Here is a 21,341-nt window from a genome sequence, read left to right as displayed (position 1 = left end):
AAAGCCATCACCTACAGAGAGATGAACCTGGAGAAGAGTCCCCTAAGCAAGCTGGTCCTGGGGCTCTGTTCACAAACACAAACAGACCCCACAGACCCCCAGGACAGCAACACAATTAGACCCAACCAAATCATGAGAAAACAAAAAGATAATTACTTGACATTTTGGAAAGAATTGACAAAAAAACTGAACAAAGTAGAATGCTATTTGGCTCTAAACAGAGAGTACACAGTGGCAGAATACCTGACCACTGTGACTGACCCAGGAAAGGTCTGACTATGTACAGACTCAGTGAGCATAGCCTTGCTATTGAGAAAGGCAGCCAGAGGCAGACCTGGCTCTCAAGAGAAGACAGGCTATGTGCACGATCTCCACAAAATGAGGTGGAAACTGACCTGCACTTCCTAACCTACTGTCAAATGTATGACCATATTAGAGACACACACTTCCCTTAGACTACACAGACACACAAAGAATTTGTAAACAAATCCAATTTTGATAAACTCCCATATCTTTTGGGTGAAACACCACAGTGTGCCATCACAGAAGCAATATTTGTGACCTGTTGCCACAAGAAAAGGGCAACCAGTGAAGAACAAACACCATTTTAAATACAACCCATATTTATGTTTATTTATTTTCCCTTTTGTACGTTATCTATTTGCACATCGTTACAACACTGTATATAGACATAATATGACATTTGTAATGTCTTTATTCTTTTGGAACTTGTGAGTGTAATATTTTCCTGTTCACTTTTTATTGTTTATTTCACTTTTGTATATCCATTTCAATTGCTTTTGCAATTTAAACATGTTCCCATGCCAATAAAGCCCCTTGAATTGAACTGAGAGAAAGATATACACTGCTCAAAAAAATAAAGGGAACACTTAAACAACACAATGTAACTCCAAGTCAATCACACTTCTGTGAAATCAAACTGTCCACTTAGGAAGCAACACTGATTGACAATACATTTCACATGCTGTTGTGCAAATGGAATAGACAACAGGTGGAAATTATAGGCAATTAGCAAGACACCCCCAATAAAGGAGTGGTTCTGCAGGTGGGGACCACAGACCACTTCTCAGTTAGTTCCTATGCTTCCTGGCTGATGTTTTTGTCACTTTTGAATGCTGGCGGTGCTTTCACTCTAGTGGTAGCATGAGACGGAGTCTACAACCCACACAAGTGGCTCAGGTAGTGCAGCTCATCCAGGATGGCACATCAATGCGAGCTGTGGCAAGAAGGTTTGCTGTGTCTGTCAGCGTAGTGTCCAGAGCATGGAGGCGCTACCAGGAGACAGGCCAGTACATCAGGAGAGGTGGAGGAGGCCGTAGGAGGGCAACAACCCAGCAGCAGGACCGCTACCTCCGCCTTTGTGCAAGGAGGAGCAGGAGAAGCACTGCCAGAGCCCTGCAAAATGACCTCCAGCAGGCCACAAATGTGCATGTGTCTGCTCAAACGGTCAGAAACAGACTCCATGAGGGTGGTATGAGGGCCCGACGTCCACAGGTGGGGGTTGTGCTTACAGCCCAACACCGTGCAGAACGTTTGGCATTTGCCAGAGAACACCAAGATTGGCAAATTCGCCACTGGCGCCCTGTACTCTTCACAGATGAAAGCAGGTTCACACTGAGCACGTGACAGACGTGAGAGTCTGGAGATGCCGTGGAGAACGTTCTGCTGCCTGCAACATCCTCCAGCATGACCGGTTTGGCGGTGGGTCAGTCATGGTGTGGGGTGGCATTTCTTTGGGGGGCCGCACAGCCCTCCATGTGCTCGCCAGAGGTAGCCTGGCTGCCATTAGGTACCGAGATTAAATCCTCAGACCCCTTGTGAGACCATATGCTGGTGCGGTTGGCCCTGGGTTCCTCCTAATGCAAGACAATGCTAGACCTCATGTGGCTGGAGTGTGTCAGCAGTTCCTGCAAGAGGAAGGCATTGATGCTATGGACTGGCCCGCCCGTTCCCCAGACCTGAATCCAATTGAGCACATCTGGGACATCATGTCTCGCTCCATCCACCAACGCCACGTTGCACCACAGACTGTCCAGGAGTTGGCGGATGCTTTAGTCCAGGTCTGGGAGGAGATCCCTCAGGAGACCATCCAACACCTCATCAGGAGCATGCCCAGGCGTTGTAGGGAGGTCATACAGGCACGTGGAGGCCACACACACTACTGAGCCTCATTTTGACTTGTTTTAAGGACATTACATCAAAGTTGGATCAGCCTGTAGTGTGGTTTTCCACTTTAATTTTGAGTGTGACTCCAAATCCAGACCTCCATGGGTTGATAAATTGGATTTCCATTGATTATTTTTGTGTGATTTTTATTGTCAGCACATTCAACTATGTAAAGAAAAAAGTATTTAATAAGATTATTTCTTTCATTCAGATCTAGGATGTGTTGTTTAAGTGTTCCCTTTATTTTTTTGAGCAGTATATATATATATATACACTGCTCAAAAAAATAAAGGGAACACCAAAATAACACATCCTAGATCTGAATGAATGAAATAATCTTATTAAATACTTTTTTCTTTACATAGTTGAATGTGCTGACAACAAAATCACACAAAAATAAATCAATGGAAACCCAATTTATCAACCGATGGAGGTCTGGATTTGGAGTCACACTCAAAATTAAAGTGGAGAACCACACTACAGGCTGATCCAACTTTGATGTAATGTCCTTAAAACAAGTCAAAATGAGGCTCAGTAGTGTGTGTGGCCTCCACGTGTATATATACACATAAACATGGAATAAACGTCAACTTTCTACTCAACACAGCAGCGGAGCACACAGCAGCGGAACACACAGCGGAGCGTTGCACACAGCGGAACACACAGCGGAGCACACAGCGGAACACAGCGGAGCGGAGCACACAGCGGTGCACACAGCGGGACACACAGCGGTTAATGTTTACATGTGAGGCCCTCACCGCAATGGGTGGAGCTTGGTGGATATTTGTCCCGCCCCCCCAACCTCCGTAGTGACGTGCTGGAGGGGCCGGCCGTTTCCACTGGTTACCACAGCCACAAAGCATGAATCGGCTTATCGTAAAAGTTCATGAAAACTAAAATAATCGCTTTTTTAACGTTAGGCATAAGGTTAGTAGTGTGGATATGGTTAGGATTAGGTTTAAAATCTAAAATTTTAAGAAGATACATGTTAGAAATAGGCGTGGTTTTGGCTTTGTGGCTGTAATAACTAGTGACGAGCGGGCCTTCAGCGCGTCAGACTGCATCAAGGGAAAACATACATCGGGAGAAACGTCGTCGCTACATATTTCAAACTGTTCAAGACCTGTCGTAGTCGTCTCCAAACTCAAGTAAGTAGCAAAATAACAGTCTTTAGCCAGTATTTATATGATATTTAGTTAGCCGATTGCAGTTTTATAGGGAATTTGTAGCTAGTTTAAAAGCTACCTACTGTTGCTAGCTAGCCTCCGAGACGACTGGAGGTTGACAGCGCCTCTTCGTTCGTTGTTTCATTATTATCAGGCAGAAGTTACAAGTCAACTGTGTTTAGACTGCATGCAATAATGAATTAATGTTGCTGTGTTTTCAGAGACGATGCACATTATCTAAGTGTTGGTTGGATTTAGCCTTAGCCTAGCCACTAGACAGCTAGCGCCTAGCTTGACAACACAGTCCAGGCGTTTTCTGCTTTTGTTGTTGTTTTTAACAAACAATTGTACCTAGGAGGTTTCATGGTTTAGTTATATAATCCCTAGTTGATTTGTAAACACTGACATTGAGATGTTTTTCTAGATAAAAAAAAAAAATTACATTTGATGTAATTGTCATTTTGGTCCCCCAAAAATTGTAACATTTTATAAATAAATGAACGATAAATAAAACCCTAATATATCTTGATTAGACAAGTATTCACCCCCTTGACACAATACCTGTTAGAAGCACTATTGGCAGCGATTAGCTGTGAGCCTTTTGGGTAAGTTTCTAAGAGCTTCACACAACAGCATTGTACAATATTTGACTATTAGAATTCTTCAAGCTCTGTCAAGTTGGTTGGTGATCGTTGCAAGAAAGACATTTTTAAGTCTTGCTGTAGATTTTTCAAGATGATTTTTAAGCCATAATTGTAGCTTGGCCCTTGTGTTTTAGGTTATTGTTCTGCTGAAAGGTGAAATCATCTTCCAGTGTCTGTCGGAAAGGTTTTCCTCCAGGATTTGGCATGTGCTTAGCTCTCTTTCATTTCTTTTTATCCCCCCAAAAATGCTTGAAAATATAAAGAGTGGTACTCAGTGATGTGTTATGTTTGATTTGCCCCAAACATAACGCTTTGTATTCAGGACAAAAAGTTTATTTCTTAGGCACATTTCTTGCAGTATTACTTAAGTGCCTTGTTGCAAACAGGAGGCATGTTTTGCAATATTTTTTTATTCTGTACAGGCTTCCTTCTGTCTTTTCAGTCTGCCAAATTACGTTAGTATTGTGGAGTAACTACAATGTTGTTGATCCATCCTCAGTTTTCTCCTATCACAACCATTAAACTCTTTAATGGCTTGGTTTCCATCCTGAGTGGTTTCCTTCCTCTCCGGCACCTGAGTTAGGAAGGACGCCAGTGTATTGATACACCATCCAAAGCCTAATTAATAACTTCACCATGCTCAAAGAGATATTCAGCATATTTTTTGTCTTTGGTTGAATCTGTGCTTGAAATTCACTACTCGATTGAGGGACCTTAAAGATAATTTTGTGTGCGGGTTACAGAGATAGGCTAGTCATTCAAAAATCATGTTAACCACTATTATTTAACACAGAATGAATCCATGTAATATATTATGTGATTTGTTAAGTACATTTTTACTCCTGAACTTATTTAGGCTTGTCATAACAAAGGGGTTGAATACTTATTGACTCAAGACATTTCAGCTTTTAATTTTTTATTAATTTCTAAAATGTTCCATGACTGAACAAAAATATAAATGCAACATGGGGTCCAGGGGTGCAGCAATGGGTGGTCCTGGGAGGGCTTTATTGCAGACAGAAATACTCCTCATCAGCCCTCCTCCCTCTCCTCAGACGATCCCGCAGGTGAAGAAGCCGGATGTGGAGGTCCTGGGCTTGTGTGGCTACACCTGGTCTGCGGTTGTGAGGCCGGTTGGATGTACTGCCAAATTCTCTAAAACAGCGTTTGAGGTGGCTTATGGTTGAAAAATGAACATTAAATTATCTGGCAACAGCTCTGTTGGACATTCCTGCAGTCAGCATGCCACTTGCACACACGCTCTACTTGAGACATCTGCGACATTGTGTTGTGACAAAACTGCACATTTTAGAGCAGACCTTTATTGCCCCAGCACACGGTGCATCTGCGTAATGATCATGCTGTTTAATCAGCTTTGTCACATGCCACACCTGTCAGGTGGATGGATTATCTTGGCAAAGGAGAAATGCTCACTAACAGGGATGTAAACACGTTTTTGCACACAATTTGAGCGAAATAAGCTTTTTGTACATATGGAACATTTCTGGGCAATTTTTATTTCAGCTCATGAAATGTGGCACCAACACTTTTTACATGTTGCATTTATATTTCTGTTCAGTATACAAACAAAATTCCACTTTGACCTAATGGGGTATTTAGTTTTGATCAGTGACACAAAATATCAATTTTAAATTCATGCTGTAACGTGTGGGAGAAAGTTAAATGGTGTGAATACTTTCTGAAGGTCCTGCAGGCTATGTTGTTTATTATGGGTGGTAGACTTGTAGCGGAAACACAGAATGGAAACCTCACGGGAATCAGATCCCTGACGTCTCCTTCATGATTTTAGGTGTCCTTGGAAACTAAAGTGAAAGAGCGTAAGTTAGATCGCAGTACAGAACAGCCAGATATCTGTAAAGGATAACTACTAGTTTATTTAGTTATTATTCATCTTGGGAGATGAGATGTTGCTGTAATAACTGTACTGTGTGGTTGTATTTCACAAACACTTTACCTTTATGTTCAAGAAGAAACTAGTGGTTTGAATGGTGACATGCATGTTGTCTCCTACATTACAGGTGTCAGACCTAGATAGTTTCATATACTTATTTATTACTTGGCCTAATCAAGGCCTTTAAATCGTTTGGCGCTGAGAAGTGCACTATGTCCAGTTTTTTTGTTATGATTATTTTTGTTCCCACTAAGCTAGCCTGGAAATCCAACAATGAATTTCATTGAATTCTACGTTGGGCATAAATTATTTTCTTTTTTAAAATTATTATTATATTTTTTTGGGATCAGGAACGCTTCCTCTCACGACCTTTACAAGCCAGAATGTTGAATAAAATGCTATTTTTAACATACATTTTTAATCATTTAGCAGACGCTCTTTTCCAGAGCGACTTACAGTAGTGAATGCATACATTTCATACATTTTTTTTCTCCGTACTGGTACATACTTTACCGGTTACCCGGCAACCTTCGTTGTTGATTGGTCATTAGTAGGGATTTTTCAATGAAGTGTTTTGTTATTCGATGAGAGATTAATTGTTTTCATGCACATTTTTATTTATTTTTTTCATTTGAGAAATACTGCACCAAATTTCTTAGTTTGGCTAGGCGCCAGCTGAACCGACGCACGAGGAAGGCTTTACTGACTGAGCCACACGGGACTGCAACAGCAGTTAGTAGCAAGGTCAGTGTGTTGCAGTGAGGGCCAGCGGTGTTGCAGTGAGGGCCAGCGGTGTTGCAGTGAGGGCCAGCGGTGTTGCAGTGAGGGCCAGCGGTGTTGCAGTGAGGGCCAGCGGTGTTGCTGCAGGTTCTAGAGGTGATTCAGACACCATCATATATCAGTGTTGCTTCTGTGGTGGCGTGGAGGACGTTATTGTGTGTGTTTTATGGGGGGAGGTTATGGTGAGGTAATGGGGGAGGAATGCTTTTTAGAGGAATTCTGGGATTCCCTGAACCCATTGGTCTGGTAGAGAAAGGCTCTAGCAGGATGGTGTGTGTGTGTGTGTGTGTGTGTGTGTGTAAACACTAACACACAGAATCCTGGCAGGATGAAAAGAGGTAGTATGCATGGCCCCAGTCGGTAAAAATGATTTCCCCATAATACAGCTCGAAGCTCACATCCTGACTGGGGATTTCACAGATCGAGTGTAAAGCTTGTCTCTTGTTAAAATATTATTTTCCACCAGATGGTTCCTCAAGCCCAGGTGTGCTACACTCACAGCAAACTGGCTCACACCAACTGGCAAGCGTCCTATGAGGAGTTGAGAGTATAAACTGCTGTGTTTGTGTCTGTCTGGCTTCTTGACATCGCTGTCAGGATCGTCTCTGGACGCCAGCCATGCAGAAAGGATAACTTTCTCTTTTTTTTTATTTTTATGTTGGTAGGTGACAAACCAAAACATGAGATGTGCTTGTCATTTCCGTTGGACAAGAGATTCCAGGGTCTCTTGTGCTGGTGTTAATATGGAAGTTATGAAAAGCTGCTCTATTGCTTAAATCCCCCTTCCTGGTTTGAGGCTCTCTGTCGGTGAGGGAGCTCTATGGACCATGTCCCAAATAGAGCCCTATTCCCTATGCAGTGCATTACTGGGGGGCCCATAGTGTTCTGGTCAATAGTAATGCTCTATATACAGTTGAAGTCGAAGTTTACATACACCTTAGCCAAACACATTTAAACTCAGTTTTTCACAGTTCCTGACATTTAATCCGAGTAAAAATTCCCTGTCTTAGGTCAGTTAGGATCACCACTTTATTTTAAGAATGTGAAATGTCAGAATAATAGTAGAGAGAAGGATTTATTTCAGCTTTTATTTCATTCATCACATTCCAAGTGGGTCAGAAATTGCTTAACTTGGGACAAATGTTTCGGGTATCCTTCCACAAGCTTCCCACAATAAGTTGGGTGAATTTTGGCCCATTCCTCCTGACAGAGCTGGTGTAACTGAGTCAGGTTTGTAGGCCTCCTTGCTTGCACACACTTTTCAGTTCTGCCCACAAATTTTCTATGGGATTGAGGTCAGGGCTTTGTGATGGTCACTCCAATATCTTGACTTTGTTGTCCTTAAGCCAATTTGCCACAACTTTGGAAGTATGCTTGGGGTCATTGTCCATTTGGAAGACCCATTTGCGACCAAGCTTTAACTTCCTGACTGATGTCTTGAGATGTTGCTTCAATATATCCACATAATTTTCCTGCCTCATGAGGCCATCTATTTTGTGAAGTGCACCAGTCCCTCCTGCAGCAAACCCCCACAACATGATGCTGCCACCCCCGTGCTTCACGGTTGGGATTGTGTTCTTCGGCTTGCAACCCTCCCCCTTTTTCTTCCAAACATAATGAAGGTCATTATGGCCTAATTGTTCTATTTTTGTTTCATCAGACCAGAGGACATTTCTCCAAAAAGTACTATCTTTGTCCCCATGTGCAGTTGCAAACCGTAGTCTAGCTTTTTTATGACGGTTTTGGAGCAGTGGCTTCTTCCTTGCTGAGCGGCCTGTCAGGTTATGTCGATATAGGGCTCGTTTTACTGTGGATATAGATACTTTTGTACCTGTTTCCTCCAGCATCTTCACAAGGTCCTTTGCTGTTGTTCTGGGATTGATTTGCACTTTTCGCACCAAAGTACGTTCATCTCTAGGAGACAGAACGCCTCTCCTTCCTGAGCGGTATGACGGCTGCGTGGTCCCATGGTGTTTATACTTCTGTACTATTGTTTGTACAGATGAACGTGGTACCTTCAGGCGTTTGTAAATTTCTCCCAAGGATGAACCAGACTTGTGGAGGTCTACAATTTCTTTTCTGAGGTCTTGGCTGATTTCTTTTGATTTTCCCATGATGTCAGGAAAAGAAGCACTGAGTTCGAAGGTAGGCCTTGAAATACATCCACAGGTACACCTCCAATTGACTCAAATTGTATCAATTAGCCTATCAGAAGCTTCTAAAGCCATGACATCAATTTCTGGAATTTTCCAAGCTTTTTAAAGGCACAGTCAACTTAGTGTATGTAAACTTCTGACCCACTGGAATTGTGATACAGTGAATTACAAGTGAAATAATCTGTCTGTAAACAATTGTTGGAAAAATTACTTGTGTCATGCACAAAATAGATGTCCTAACCAACTTGCCAAAGCTATAATTTGTTAACAAGACAGTTGTGGAGTGGTTGAAAAACACTTAGGTTGGAGTCATTACAAATCGTATGTAAACTTCCCACTTCAACTACATTCAGCCTGGGATGTCTCTGTAGCAGGTAGACAGCTACTATAGTCTATTCAACTACATTCAGCCTGGGATGTCTCTGTAGCAGGTAGACAGCTACTATAGTCTATTCAACTACATTCAGCCTGGGATGTCTCTGTAGCAGGTAGACAGCTACTATAGTCTATTCAACTACATTCAGCCTGGGATGTCTCTGTAGCAGGTAGACGGCTACTATAGTCTATTCAACTACATTCAGCCTGGGATGTCTCTGTAGCAGGTAGACAGCTACTATAGTCTATTCAACTACATTCAGCCTGGGATGTCTCTGTAGCAGGTAGACAGCTACTATAGTCTATTCAACTACATTCAGCCTGGGATGTCTCTGTAGCAGGTAGACAGCTACTATAGTCTATTCAACTACATTCAGCCTGGGATGATTTTTTTATTTTCTTGAGCGGATGGTCGAGTGGGGCCGGTACATTATTGCTTAATTAAGTCTGGGGGTGTGTGGTATATGGCCAATATTCCACGGCTAAGGGCTGTTCTTATATACGACGCACCGCAAAGTGTCTGGATACAGCCCTTAGCCGTGCTATATTGGCCATATTCTTCAAACCCCGAGGTGCCTTATTGCTATTTTATAAGCTTGTTACCAACTTAATTAGAACAGTAAAAATAATTTTTTTGTCATACCCATGGTATTTGGACTGATATACCACGGTTGTCAGCCAATCAGCATTCAAGGCTCGAACCACCCAGTTTATAATGACAAAATAATTAGTGTATTGACTGCAAGAAGCCCAAACAGGGGCCTCCCCAGTGGCACAGTGGTCTAAGGCACTGCATCGCTGTGCCGCTAGAGAGAGCCTGGACTCGAACCAGGATGTCGCGGCGCACACTTGGCCCAGCGTCGTCCGGGTTAGGGGATGGTTTGGCCGGCCAGGATGTCCTTGTCCCATCGCGCGCTAGTGACTCCTGTGGCGGGCCGGGCGCATGCACACTGACACGGTCGCCAGGTGCACAGTGTTTCCTCCTCGGCCTTGTGTCCCTGCTACTATAGTAGATCCTACCCTCCCAGGCCTTGTGTCCCTGCTACTATAGTAGATTCTACCCCACCAGGCCTTGTGTCCCTGCTACTATAGTAGATCCTACCCTACCAGGCCTTGTGTCCCTGCTACTATAGTAGATCCTACCCTACCAGGCCTTGTGTCCCTGCTACTATAGTAGATCCTACCCCAGCAGGCCTTGTGTCCCTGCTACTATAGTAGATTCTACCCCACCAGGCCTTGTGTCCCTGCTACTATAGTAGATCCTCTCCCTACCCCACCAGGCCTTGTGTCCCTGCCTGTATAGTAGATCCTCTCCCTACCCCACCAGGCCTTGTGTCCCTGCTACTATAGTAGATCCTCTCCCTACCCCAGTAGGCCTTGTGTCCCTGCTACTATAGTAGATCCTCTCCCTACCCCAGCAGGCCTTGTGTTCCTGCCTGTATAGTAGACTCTCCCTACCCCACCAGGCCTTGTGTCCCTGCTACTATAGTATATCCTACCCCAGCAGGCCTTGTGTCCCTGCTACTATAGTAGATCCTCTCCCTACCCCAGCAGGCCTTGTGTTCCTGCCTGTATAGTATATCCTCTCCCTACCCCACCAGGCCTTGTGTTCCTGCTACTATAGTAGATCCTCTCCCTACCCCAGCAGGCCTTGTGTCCCTGCTACTATAGTATATCCTACCCCACCAGGCCTTGTGTCCCTGCTACTATAGTAGATCCACTCCCTACCCCAGCAGGCCTTGTGTCTCTGCTACTATAGTAGATTCTACCCCAGCAGGCCTTGTGTTTCTGCTACTTTAGTAGTATTCTACCCCACCAGGCCTTGTGTTTCTGCTACTTTAGTAGTATTCTACCCCACCAGGCCTTGTGTCCCTGCTACTATAGTAGATCCTCTCCCTACCCCAGCAGGTCTTGTGTCCCTGCAACTATAGTAGATCCTCACCTGTCTGTCTCTGTCCTGTTTTAAACAGCACCTCCCCTAATGGCCTTAGAGACCCTGTCCCCGTTGTCATGGACTACCGATCGTCCAATTAGCATATTCCACATTGTTATTTTTCTTTTTTTCTTTCTGCTGAATCAGTGAGTGTGACAGTCGGGGCCTGGATCGGTAATGGAATATCGACAGGTGGCTACGACCTCGGCGGGCATGGTCTGTGTGTGTGTGTGTGTGTGTGTGTGTGTGTGTGTGGATCACAGGAATACTGGAGCCACAGAGACATCACAAGAGGACTTCTCTTTAATTGTTAATCATCTTTCCGTGACACCGGAACAAATTTTAAATGAGTCATGTTCCAAATGAAGTTTTAGAGATAAGCTTAGCCCAAGCACTGTTACGAATTGGTTTACTGTGACCAGACCACCAACTCATCTAAGGTTTGGCTGCGATCCCAAACGGCTCCCTATATAGTCAACTTCTTGTCACCAGAGGCGTATCGGGAGCCATGGGATACATTCTTTCTCCTGTGTTTATTCATTTAAATTGATAAGGAATCCAGGACGTGTATTTAAAAAAAAAAAAACATTTTACAAAAAATGTTTGTTAAGCTATTGATTGGCTAGCAAAGGCAAAAGGGTTGGTAGCGTGTGTGTGTCAAATTTAATTTGTCACGTATCGTAAACAATATGTGTAGACTAACCGTGAAAGGTGTATTTACGGGCCCTTCCCAACAATGCAGTGGAAAAAACTGACATCAAAACTATGAAATGACACATGGAATCATATGGTAACCAAAAAAATTGTGTTAAACAAATCAAAATATAGTTTATATTTCAGATTCTTTAAAGTAGCCACCCATTGCTTTGACAGCTTTGCACATTCTTGGTATTCTCTCAACCAGCTTCACCTGGAATGTTTATTTACATTTTTTTTATTGTAGGTAGGGGTAAAGTGATTAGGCAACAGGATGCTCTTTTCGTTCATAGGAAACGATGGCATAAACATGATGTACAAAAAACCCCGCTAAAATCAGCCAATGTTTTTTACATTTTTTTTTTTAATGAACAACAGCAAAATTGGTCATGAGCCTATAAAACAGCTGCTATTTCCTCTAGCACTATTCTTTTAGTGTGTGTGTGTGTGTGAGCTCTGCACGAAGGAATGACAGAGCTCACCAGTATAGAACACTTGTTTTTTTTAAAGCTTCTTTTTAGATGGTTAATTAGTTTCTGGAGGAAATGTTTCTAAATCCTGACCCCCAGGGCGAAGCAGAGGACTGGGAGGGGGGAGGGGGGGGGGGGGGATGGTGCTGTGTCGCAGTGATAGGCCCAGAAGACATTTTCAGAGGGGACTCAACGTGTGCACTACGGCTAGAGGACTTTATTTTTAGGTTCTATTATATTCATCTGTTAATTCTGGGGGAGGAGCCTGTGCTGCGGGGAGAAAGGGATATGGTGTGTTGCAGTGCTAGGCCCAGCACAGTTGGCACCTATAAATCTATGCTTGGCACGCCACGTGGCTTTTAAACGCAAAGGACTGTCTGCTATGAATATCCCACTTCATTGTTGACAGATTTTATTAGATGAATAATGAGCTCTTCATTTGACAACTTTTAGATGGGATTGTGAGTAGCAGTTACAGCTCTCTGATGGGATTGTGAGTAGCAGTTACAGCTCTCTGATGGGATTGTGAGTAGCAGTTACAGCTCTCTGATGGGATTGTGAGTAGCAGTTACAGCTCTCTGATGGGATTGTGACCAGCAGTTACAGCTCTCTGATGGGATTGTGACCAGCAGTTACAGCTCTCTGATGGGATTGTGACCAGCAGTTACAGCTCTCTGATGGGATTGTGACCAGCAGTTACAGCTCTCTGATGGGATTGTGAGTAGCAGTTACAGCTCTCTGATGGGATTGTGACCAGCAGTTACAGCTCTCTGATGGGATTGTGACCAGCAGTTACAGCCATTCGGGGAATAGTGTCTTTAACCTGTCTGGGCTAGGGGGCAGTATTTTCACGGCCGGATGAAAAACGTACCCAATTTAAACGGGTTACTACTCTGGCCCAGAAACTAGAATATGCATATTATTAGTAGATTTGGATAGAAAACATTCTGAAGTTTCTAAAACTGTTTAAATGGTGTCTGTGAGTATAACATAACTCATATGTCAGGCAAAAACTTGAGAAAAAGTCAACCAGGAAGTGGAGGATCTGAGAATTGTAGTTCTTTCTAGTCCCTTTCGAAACTACAGTACCCGTGGGGTTACGTTGCACTTCCTAAGGCTTCCATTGGCTGTCTAAAGCCTTCAGAAAGTGGATTGAGCCTTCTCCTGTCACTGGGCAGATAATAGGAGCTCAGTTTCTGAGTGGACTGCCTGGCAACAAAGGGATTGGATATGCGCGGTCACACGAGCACGCTGTTCCTTCTTTTTCTCCTTGAATGAATATGCTATTGTCTGGTTTGAATATTATTGCAATTTTATGTTAAAAATACCATAAAGATTGATTTTAAACAGCGTTTGACATGTTTCTAAGTACGGTAATGGAACATTTTGACTTTTCGTCTCTGGTTCCGCGCTCGTGCATTATGCCTTTGGATAAGTGATCTGTACGCACGAACAAAACGGAGGTATTTTGACATAAATATGGATTATTTGGAACAAAAACAACATTTCTTGTGGAAGTAGCAGTCCTGGGAGTGCATTCTGAAGAAGATCAGCAAAGGTAAGAGAATATTTCTAATACTAATTTTGAGTTTAGGTTGCCCCGAACTTGGCAGGTGTCTGAATAGCTCGCTGTGATGGCTGAGCTATGTACTCAGAATATTGAAAAATATTATTTCTCAATAAAGCTATTTTAAACTCTGACACAGCAGTTGCATCCAGGGGTAGTCTATCTATTATTCCTTAAATAATTGTGATATATTTTGTCAACATTTATGATGAGTATTTTTGTAAATTGATGTGCACATTCACCGGACGTTTTGGTGGAATACATTTTCTGAACATCACGCGCCAATGTAAAATGCTGTTTTTGGATATAAATATGAACTTTATCGAACAAAACATACATGTATTGTGTAACATAATGTCCTAGGAGTGTCATCTGAGGAAGATCGTCAAAGGTTAGTGCTTCATTTAGCTGTGTTTTGGGTTTTATTGACACATGTCCTTGCTTGAAAAATGGCTGTGTGATTATTTTTGTCTATGTACTCTCCTAACAATCTAATGTTTTGCTTTCGCTGTAAAGCCTTTTTGAAATCGGACAATGTGGTTACATTAAGGAGAAGTGTATCTTTAAAATAGTTCTATGTTTGAGAAAGTTGAATTATGACATTTTGTTGTTTTTGAATTTGCCGCCCTGATATTTCACTGGCTGTGTCCCACGTAGCCCATAAGTTAAATATATTCCCCAAAAAAATGAATTGTAAAGACCTACCTTTCTATTTCTGGTGTGTCCAAGACATTTGATAAACATTTAACAATGTTACAAGTCACGTCTCCATGTGAGAAATTCTTGCACCTCTCGTTTACATCTTTCTCGCTCTCCAGAATGTACCGCTTGCGGGCGTTGTCGGCGGTAGCGTTGGGGCTGGTGCAGTTGTCACGTCGTTACCATGGTGAGGCTGTGAGGGGCGGGGCCAGTAAGAGGAGACTGATGCTAGCAGCTCTGGTGGGCGTGACCGGGGCCTCAGCCAGCGCTGGACTACTCTGGACCAGGTATGAACATGTGCACACACACACATGCGTCTTCTTGACCTCTACACTATCTGATTATAACTCATGTGATGATCCGTGTTTTGGGTCAATTCTATTTCAATTCAACATTTGTCATTTAGCAGACTCTTATCCAGCGCGATTTACAGTTAGTGCATTCATCTTAAGATAGCTAGGTGGGACAACCACATATCAGGCATAGAAAGTACTTTTTTTTGTCAATAACGTAGCTATCAGTAAAGTCAGACTGGGTGGGTAGGAGAGCTTGGGCTGAGCAGGAGCTGCCCTCCCCGTCAGGGTGGAAGGGCTAAGTGACCAGAGGTGGCAGAACAGAGTACTCAGGTTGGGGTGTAGGGTTTGAACATATCCTGACGGTAGGGAGGGGCAGTTCCTCTTGCTGGTCTGTAGGTAAGCACCATGGTCTAGTAGTGGATGTGAGCTTCAACTGGAAGTCAGTGGAGTGTGGGGAGGAGCGGGTAGACATGGGAGAACTCGGAAAGGTTGAACACTAGGCGGGCTGCTGCATTCTGGCTAAATTGCAGAGGTTTGATGGCATAAGTGTTGAGCCCAGCCAACGGCGAGTTGCAGAATTCCAGATGGGCGAGGACAAGTTCCTGGATTTGGACCTGCGCTGCTTCCTGTGTGCGGTAGGGTCGTACTATACGGATGTTGAGCATGAACCTGCAGGAGCGGGTCACTGCTTTGATGTTTTCAGAGAACAGGGTCTTGTCCAGTGTCACACCAATGTTCTTTACACTCTTAGAGGGCGACACGAGTTGTCAACCGTGATGGAAGTCTTTGTGCGGGTAGGCCTCCCCCGAGAGGAAGAGCAGTAATGTCTTGTTGAGTTTGAGGTGGTGGGCCGACATCCGAGCTGAGATATCTGCCAGGCATGCAGAGATGCGTGTCGCCACCTGGGTGTCAGAAGGGGGGGAAAAGAGAAGTAGTTGGGTGTCATCTGCATAGTAATGATAGGAGAGACTATTTGAGGATATGACTGAGCTGAGTGACTTGGTGTATAGATAGAAAAGGGCCTAGAACCGAGCCCTGGGGAACACCAGTAGTGTGTGTGTGGTCCAGACACAGATCCTGTGGTAGGACCAGCCTGCCAGGTAGGATGTGCAGTGCCTGAGACGTCGAGCCCTGACAGGGTGAAGAGGAGGATCGGATGGTTATGTCGAAGGCAGCGGATAGCTGTAGGAGGATGATGACAGAAGAGAAAGATTCAGCTTGGACAGTTCAGAGGACCTCTGACACAGAAGAGCAGTCTCGGTTGAATGACCCATCTTGAGGCCTGACTGGTTAGGGTCCAGATTGTTCTGAGAGGAATAATGAGAAAGTTGGTCAGAGACAGCACGCCCGAGTGTTTTGGAAGGAAAAGAAAGAGATACAGGTCTATAGTTTGACGTCAGATGAGTTGTTGGTTTCTTGGAGGGGATTAACTCTGTCCTTGTTGAAGTGAGAGGGGACGCAGCCAGTGGTCAGGGAGGGGTTGATGAGGAATGGGAGAAGATCTCTAGAGAGTGGAGGAGGGGATGGGGGTCGGGCGTTCAGACCTCACTGGTCGCAGAATGTCATCTGGCGAGGAAAGAGGTCAAGGTGTAGGGTAGTTCTGTGTGATTGAGACCAGTGGACTCAATAGGCTGAGTGAATGAGTAGCAGATGTCGTCAACCTTTTTCTTTGAGCGTGGTTGAGAAAGTCGTACGCAGAGGGAGAAGGTGGAAAAGATTTTCCTAGGGTTAGAGGCAGAAGCTTGAAATTTAGTGAAAGAAATTGGCTAGTGGATACAGAGGAAGAGAAGGTATAGAATGAAAGGATGATAGGTCCTCCGGATGTTTTAGTTTCTCCTCCGTTTTCACTCAGTTGCCCGCAGCCCTGTTCTGTAAGCTCGCAATGAGTCACGCAGCCACAGAGCAGAAGTGGAGGGCCGACACGGCCGGGAGGGAAAGGGGACAGTGCGAGTCATAGGATGCGGAAAGGGAGGATAGTTGGGTCGAGGAGACAGACTCGGGAGACAGACTCGGGAGACAGGAGGATTTAGCAGAGGGGAGAGATAATGGGATATAAGGAGAAGTGGGGGAGGGAGATTGCAACGGTGCATGAACATCTGGGTAGGGTCTGAGTGGTTAGGGTTGGAGGAGAGGGAGACAGAAAAGGGAACAAAGTAGTGATCAGAGACCTGGAGGGGGGTTACAGTGAGATTAGTAGGAGAACAGAGACCTGGAGGGGGGTTGCAGTGAGATTAGTAGGAGAACAGAGACCTGGAGGGGGGTTAGAGTGAGATTAGTAGGAGAACAGAGACCTGGAGGGGGGTTACAGTGAGATTAGTAGGAGAACAGAGACCTGGAGGGGGGTTACAGTGAGATTAGTAGGAGAACAGAGACCTGGAGGGGGGTTGCAGTGAGATTAGTAGGAGAACAGAGACCTGGAGGGGGGTTACAGTGAGATTAGTAGGAGAACAGAGACCTGCAGGGGGGGGGGGGGGGGGGGTTACAGTGAGATTAGTAGGAGAACAGAGACCTGCAGGGGGGGGGGGGTTGCAGTGAGATTAGTAGGAGAACAGAGACCTGGAGGGGGGGGGGTTACAGTGAGATTAGTAGGAGAACAGAGACCTGCAGGGGGGGGGGGGTTGCAGTGAGATTAGTAGGAGAACAGAGACCTGGAGGGGGGGGGGGGTTGCAGTGAGATTAGTAGGAGAACAGAGACCTGGAGGGGGGGGGGGGGGGTTACAGTGAGATTAGTAGGAGAACAGAGACCTGGAGGGGGGTTACAGTGAGATTAGTAGGAGAACATAGACCTGGAGGGGGGTTACAGTGAGATTAGTAGGAGAACAGAGACCTGGAGGGGGGTTGCAGTGAGATTAGTAGGAGAACAGAGACCTGGAGGGGGGTTGCAGTGAGATTAGGAGGAGAACAGAGACCTGGAGGGGGGTTACAGTGAGATTAGGAGGAGAACAGAGACCTGGAGGGGGGATGCAGTGAGATTAGTAGGAGAACAGAGACCTGGAGGGGGGTTGCAGTGAGATTAGTAGGAGAACAGAGACCTGGAGGGGGGTTACAGTGAGATTAGTAGGAGAACAGAGACCTGGAGGGGGGTTGCAGTGAGATTAGTAGGAGAACAGAGACCTGGAGGGGGGTTACAGTGAGATTCGTAGGAGAACAGAGACCTGGAGGGGGGATGCAGTGAGATTAGTAGGAGAACAGAGACCTGGAGGGGGGATGCAGTGAGATTAGTAGGAGAACAGAGACCTGGAGGGGGGTTACAGTGAGATTAGTAGGAGAACAGAGACCTGGAGGGGGGTTACAGTGAGATTAGTAGGAGAACAGAGACCTGGAGGGGGGTTACAGTGAGATTAGTAGGAGAACAGAGACCTGGAGGGGGGGGGGGTTGCAGTGAGATTAGTAGGAGAACAGAGACCTGGGGGGGGGGGTTGCAGTGAGATTAGTAGGAGAACAGAGACCTGGAGGGGGGTTGCAGTGAGATTAGTAGGAGAACAGAGACCTGGAGGGGGGTTGCAGTGAGATTAGTAGGAGAACAGAGACCTGCAGGGGGGGGGGGGGGGGTTACAGTGAGATTAGTAGGAGAACAGAGACCTGGAGGGGGGTTGCAGTGAGATTAGTAGGAGAACAGTGACCTGGAGGGGGGATGCAGTGAGATTAGTAGGAGAACAGAGACCTGGAGGGGGGTTGCAGTGAGATTAGTAGGAGAACAGAGACCTGGAGGGGGGTTACAGTGAGATTAGTAGGAGAACAGAGACCTGGAGGGGGGTTACAGTGAGATTAGTAGGAGAACAGAGACCTGGAGGGGGGTTGCAGTGAGATTAGTAGGAGAACAGAGACCTGGAGGGGGGTTGCAGTGAGATTAGTAGGAGAACAGAGACCTGGAGGGGGGTTACAGTGAGATTAGTAAGAGAACAGAGACCTGGAGGGGGGTTGCAGTGAGATTAGTAGGAGAACAGAGACCTGGAGGGGGGTTGCAGTGAGATTAGTAGGAGAACAGAGACCTGGAGGGGGGTTGCAGTGAGATTAGTAGGAGAACAGAGACCTGGAGGGGGGTTGCAGTGAGATTAGTAGGAGAACAGAGACCTGGAGGGGGGTTGCAGTGAGATTAGTAGGAGAACAGAGACCTGGAGGGGGGTTGCAGTGAGATTAGTTGGTGAGCAGCCTCTTGTAAAAATGAGGTCAAGCATATTGCCTGCCTTGTAAATTGGAGTGGACTGGGAAAAGGTGAGGTCAAGAGGCAAGGAGGGGAAAGTGAGAGTTGGAAAGAAATGAATCGAAGGCAGATGTCGGGAGGTTGAAGTCGCCAAGTACGAAGACCGGTGAGCCATCGTCAGGAAATGTGCTTATCAAGGTGTCAAGCTCATTGAGGAATTCTCTAAGGGCACCTGGTGGGCAATAAATGACAACGTTAAGCTTGAGTGGAAAAGTGACAGTGACCGCATGGAATTGAAATGCGGTGACAGAGGAGATGGACAAGTGACAGAGGACATGGACAGGGGGAGAAAAGAGAACATCTACTTAGGAGGAATGAGTAGACCTGTGCCACCACAGCGATGACCAGATGCTCTGACTAGGAGAGAAAACGTAGTCAGACGACGAGAGAGCAGCTGGAGTAGTAGTGTTCTCTGGGGTGATCCATGTCTCCATCAGGGACAGGAAGTCAAGGGCCTGAAGAGCAGATCACCTTGAGATGAACTCGGTGTTCTTGACCGCAGATCGGCAGTTCCAAACGCTGCCAGAGACCTGGAACTCCACATGGGTTGTGCTCGCAGGGTAAACTAAACGAGAAGGGTTGCAGCGTGTAAAGCCTACAGGGAGGGGTACGGACAGGTATACAAAACACACACATAGTTAATTTTAACAAAAGAGCAAAATGAGAATCTGTAAATAACTAGGTAAGATACTCGGATGAGAGTGGTGTGGAGTCTTTCTCAAACACCTTGGCAGGACGGTCTTAGTTTAGTGACATGACCGCCGCTGAGAAACCAGGGGAGACTGAAGAACTAACACTAATTGCCTTGGAGAGGTGAAACCACTCCCCTTCCAATACTTTTATTTCACCTTTATTTAACCAGGTAGGCAAGTTGAGAACAAGTTCTCATTTACAATTGCGACCTGGCCAAGATAAAGCAAAGCAGTTCGACAACATACAAAAACACAGAGTTACACATGGAGTAAAACAACATACAATCAATGATGCAGTAGAAAAAAATAAGACTATATACAATGTGAGCAAATGATGTGAGATAATGGAGGTAAAGGCAAAAAAATGCCATGGTGGCAAAGTAAATGAAGTATGGCAAGAAAAAAAACACTGGAATGGTAGATTTGTAGTTTGAAGAAAGTTAAAAGTTAAAATATAAATAATATGGTGCAAAGGAGCAAAATAAATAAAATAAATAAATACAGTAGGGGAAAAGGTAGTAGTTTGGGCTCAATTAAAGATGGGCTATGTACAGGTGCAGAGATCTGTGAGCTGCTCTGACAGCTGGTGCTTAAAGCTAGTGAGGGAGATAAGTGTTTCCAGTTTTAGAGATTTTTGTAGTTCGTTCCAATCATTGGCAGCTGAGAACTGGAAGGAGAGACGACCAAAGGAGGAGTTGGCTTTAGGGGTGACCAGAGAGATATACCTGCTGGAGCGCGTGCTACAGGTGGGTGCTGCTATGGTGACCAGTGAGCGGAGATAAGGGGGGACTTTACCTAGCAGGGTCTTGTAGATGACCTGGAGCCAATGTGTTTGGCGACGATGATGAAGTGAAGGCCAGCCAACGAGAGCATACAGGTCGCAGTGGTGGGTTGTATATGGGGCTTTGGTGACAAAACGGATGGCACTGTGATAGACTGCATCCAGCTTGTTGAGTAGGGTATTGGAGGCTATTTTGTAAATGACATCGCCGAAGTCGAGGATTGGTAGGATGGTCAGTTTTACGAGGGTATGTTTGGCAGCATGAGTCAAGGATGCTTTGTTGCGAAATAGGAAGCCAATTCTAGATTTCACTTTGGATTGGAGATGATTGATGTGAGTCTGGAAGGAGAGTTTACAGTCTAACCAGACACCTAGGTATTTGTAGTTGTCCACAAATTCTAAGTTAGAACCGTCCAGAGAAGTTATGCTGGATGGGCGGGCAGGTGCAGGCAGCGATCGGTTGAAGAGCATGCATTTAGTTTTACTTGTGTTTAGGAGCAGTTGGAGACCACGGAAGGAGAGTTGAATGGCATTGAAGCTCGTCTGGAGGGTTGTTAACACAGTGTCCAAAGAAGGGCCAGAAGTATACAGAATGGTGTCGTCTGCGTAGAGGTGGATCAGAGATTCACCAGCAGCAAGAGCGACATCATTTATGTATACAGAGAAAAGAGTTGGCCCAAGAATTGAACCCTGTGGTACCCCCATAGAGACTGCCAGAGGTCCAGACAGTAGGCCCTCCGATTTGACACTACAGCCACTGATTTGACAAAACAAGTCACAAAT

General features: G+C 45.1%; 1 protein-coding gene across 4 annotated transcripts in view; it reads left to right on the top strand.

Annotated features, from left to right (window-relative positions):
• The first annotated feature begins 3,040 nt into the window (after window positions 1–3,040).
• The window catches only part of micu1 (mitochondrial calcium uptake 1), a 128,899-nt gene continuing 110,598 nt past the window's right edge, over window positions 3,041–21,341 (top strand). For 3 of the 4 annotated variants that reach the window (XM_029702778.1, XM_029702771.1, XM_029702762.1), the window contains exons 1-2: window positions 3,041–3,335; window positions 14,705–14,872. In XM_029702778.1, coding sequence (XP_029558638.1) covers window positions 14,706–14,872 — 167 coding nt within the window. In that variant the 5' untranslated portion in view covers window positions 3,041–3,335; window position 14,705. The remainder of the gene's footprint in view (window positions 3,336–14,704; window positions 14,873–21,341) is intronic. The other variant, XM_029702786.1, reaches the window with a different exon arrangement.

This window comes from Salmo trutta, chromosome 2 (assembly GCF_901001165.1).
Source record: "Salmo trutta chromosome 2, fSalTru1.1, whole genome shotgun sequence".
NCBI lineage: Eukaryota > Metazoa > Chordata > Actinopteri > Salmoniformes > Salmonidae > Salmo > Salmo trutta.
Note: the sequence above shows the minus strand (reverse complement) of the source record. Positions and strands in the feature narration are given on the sequence as shown.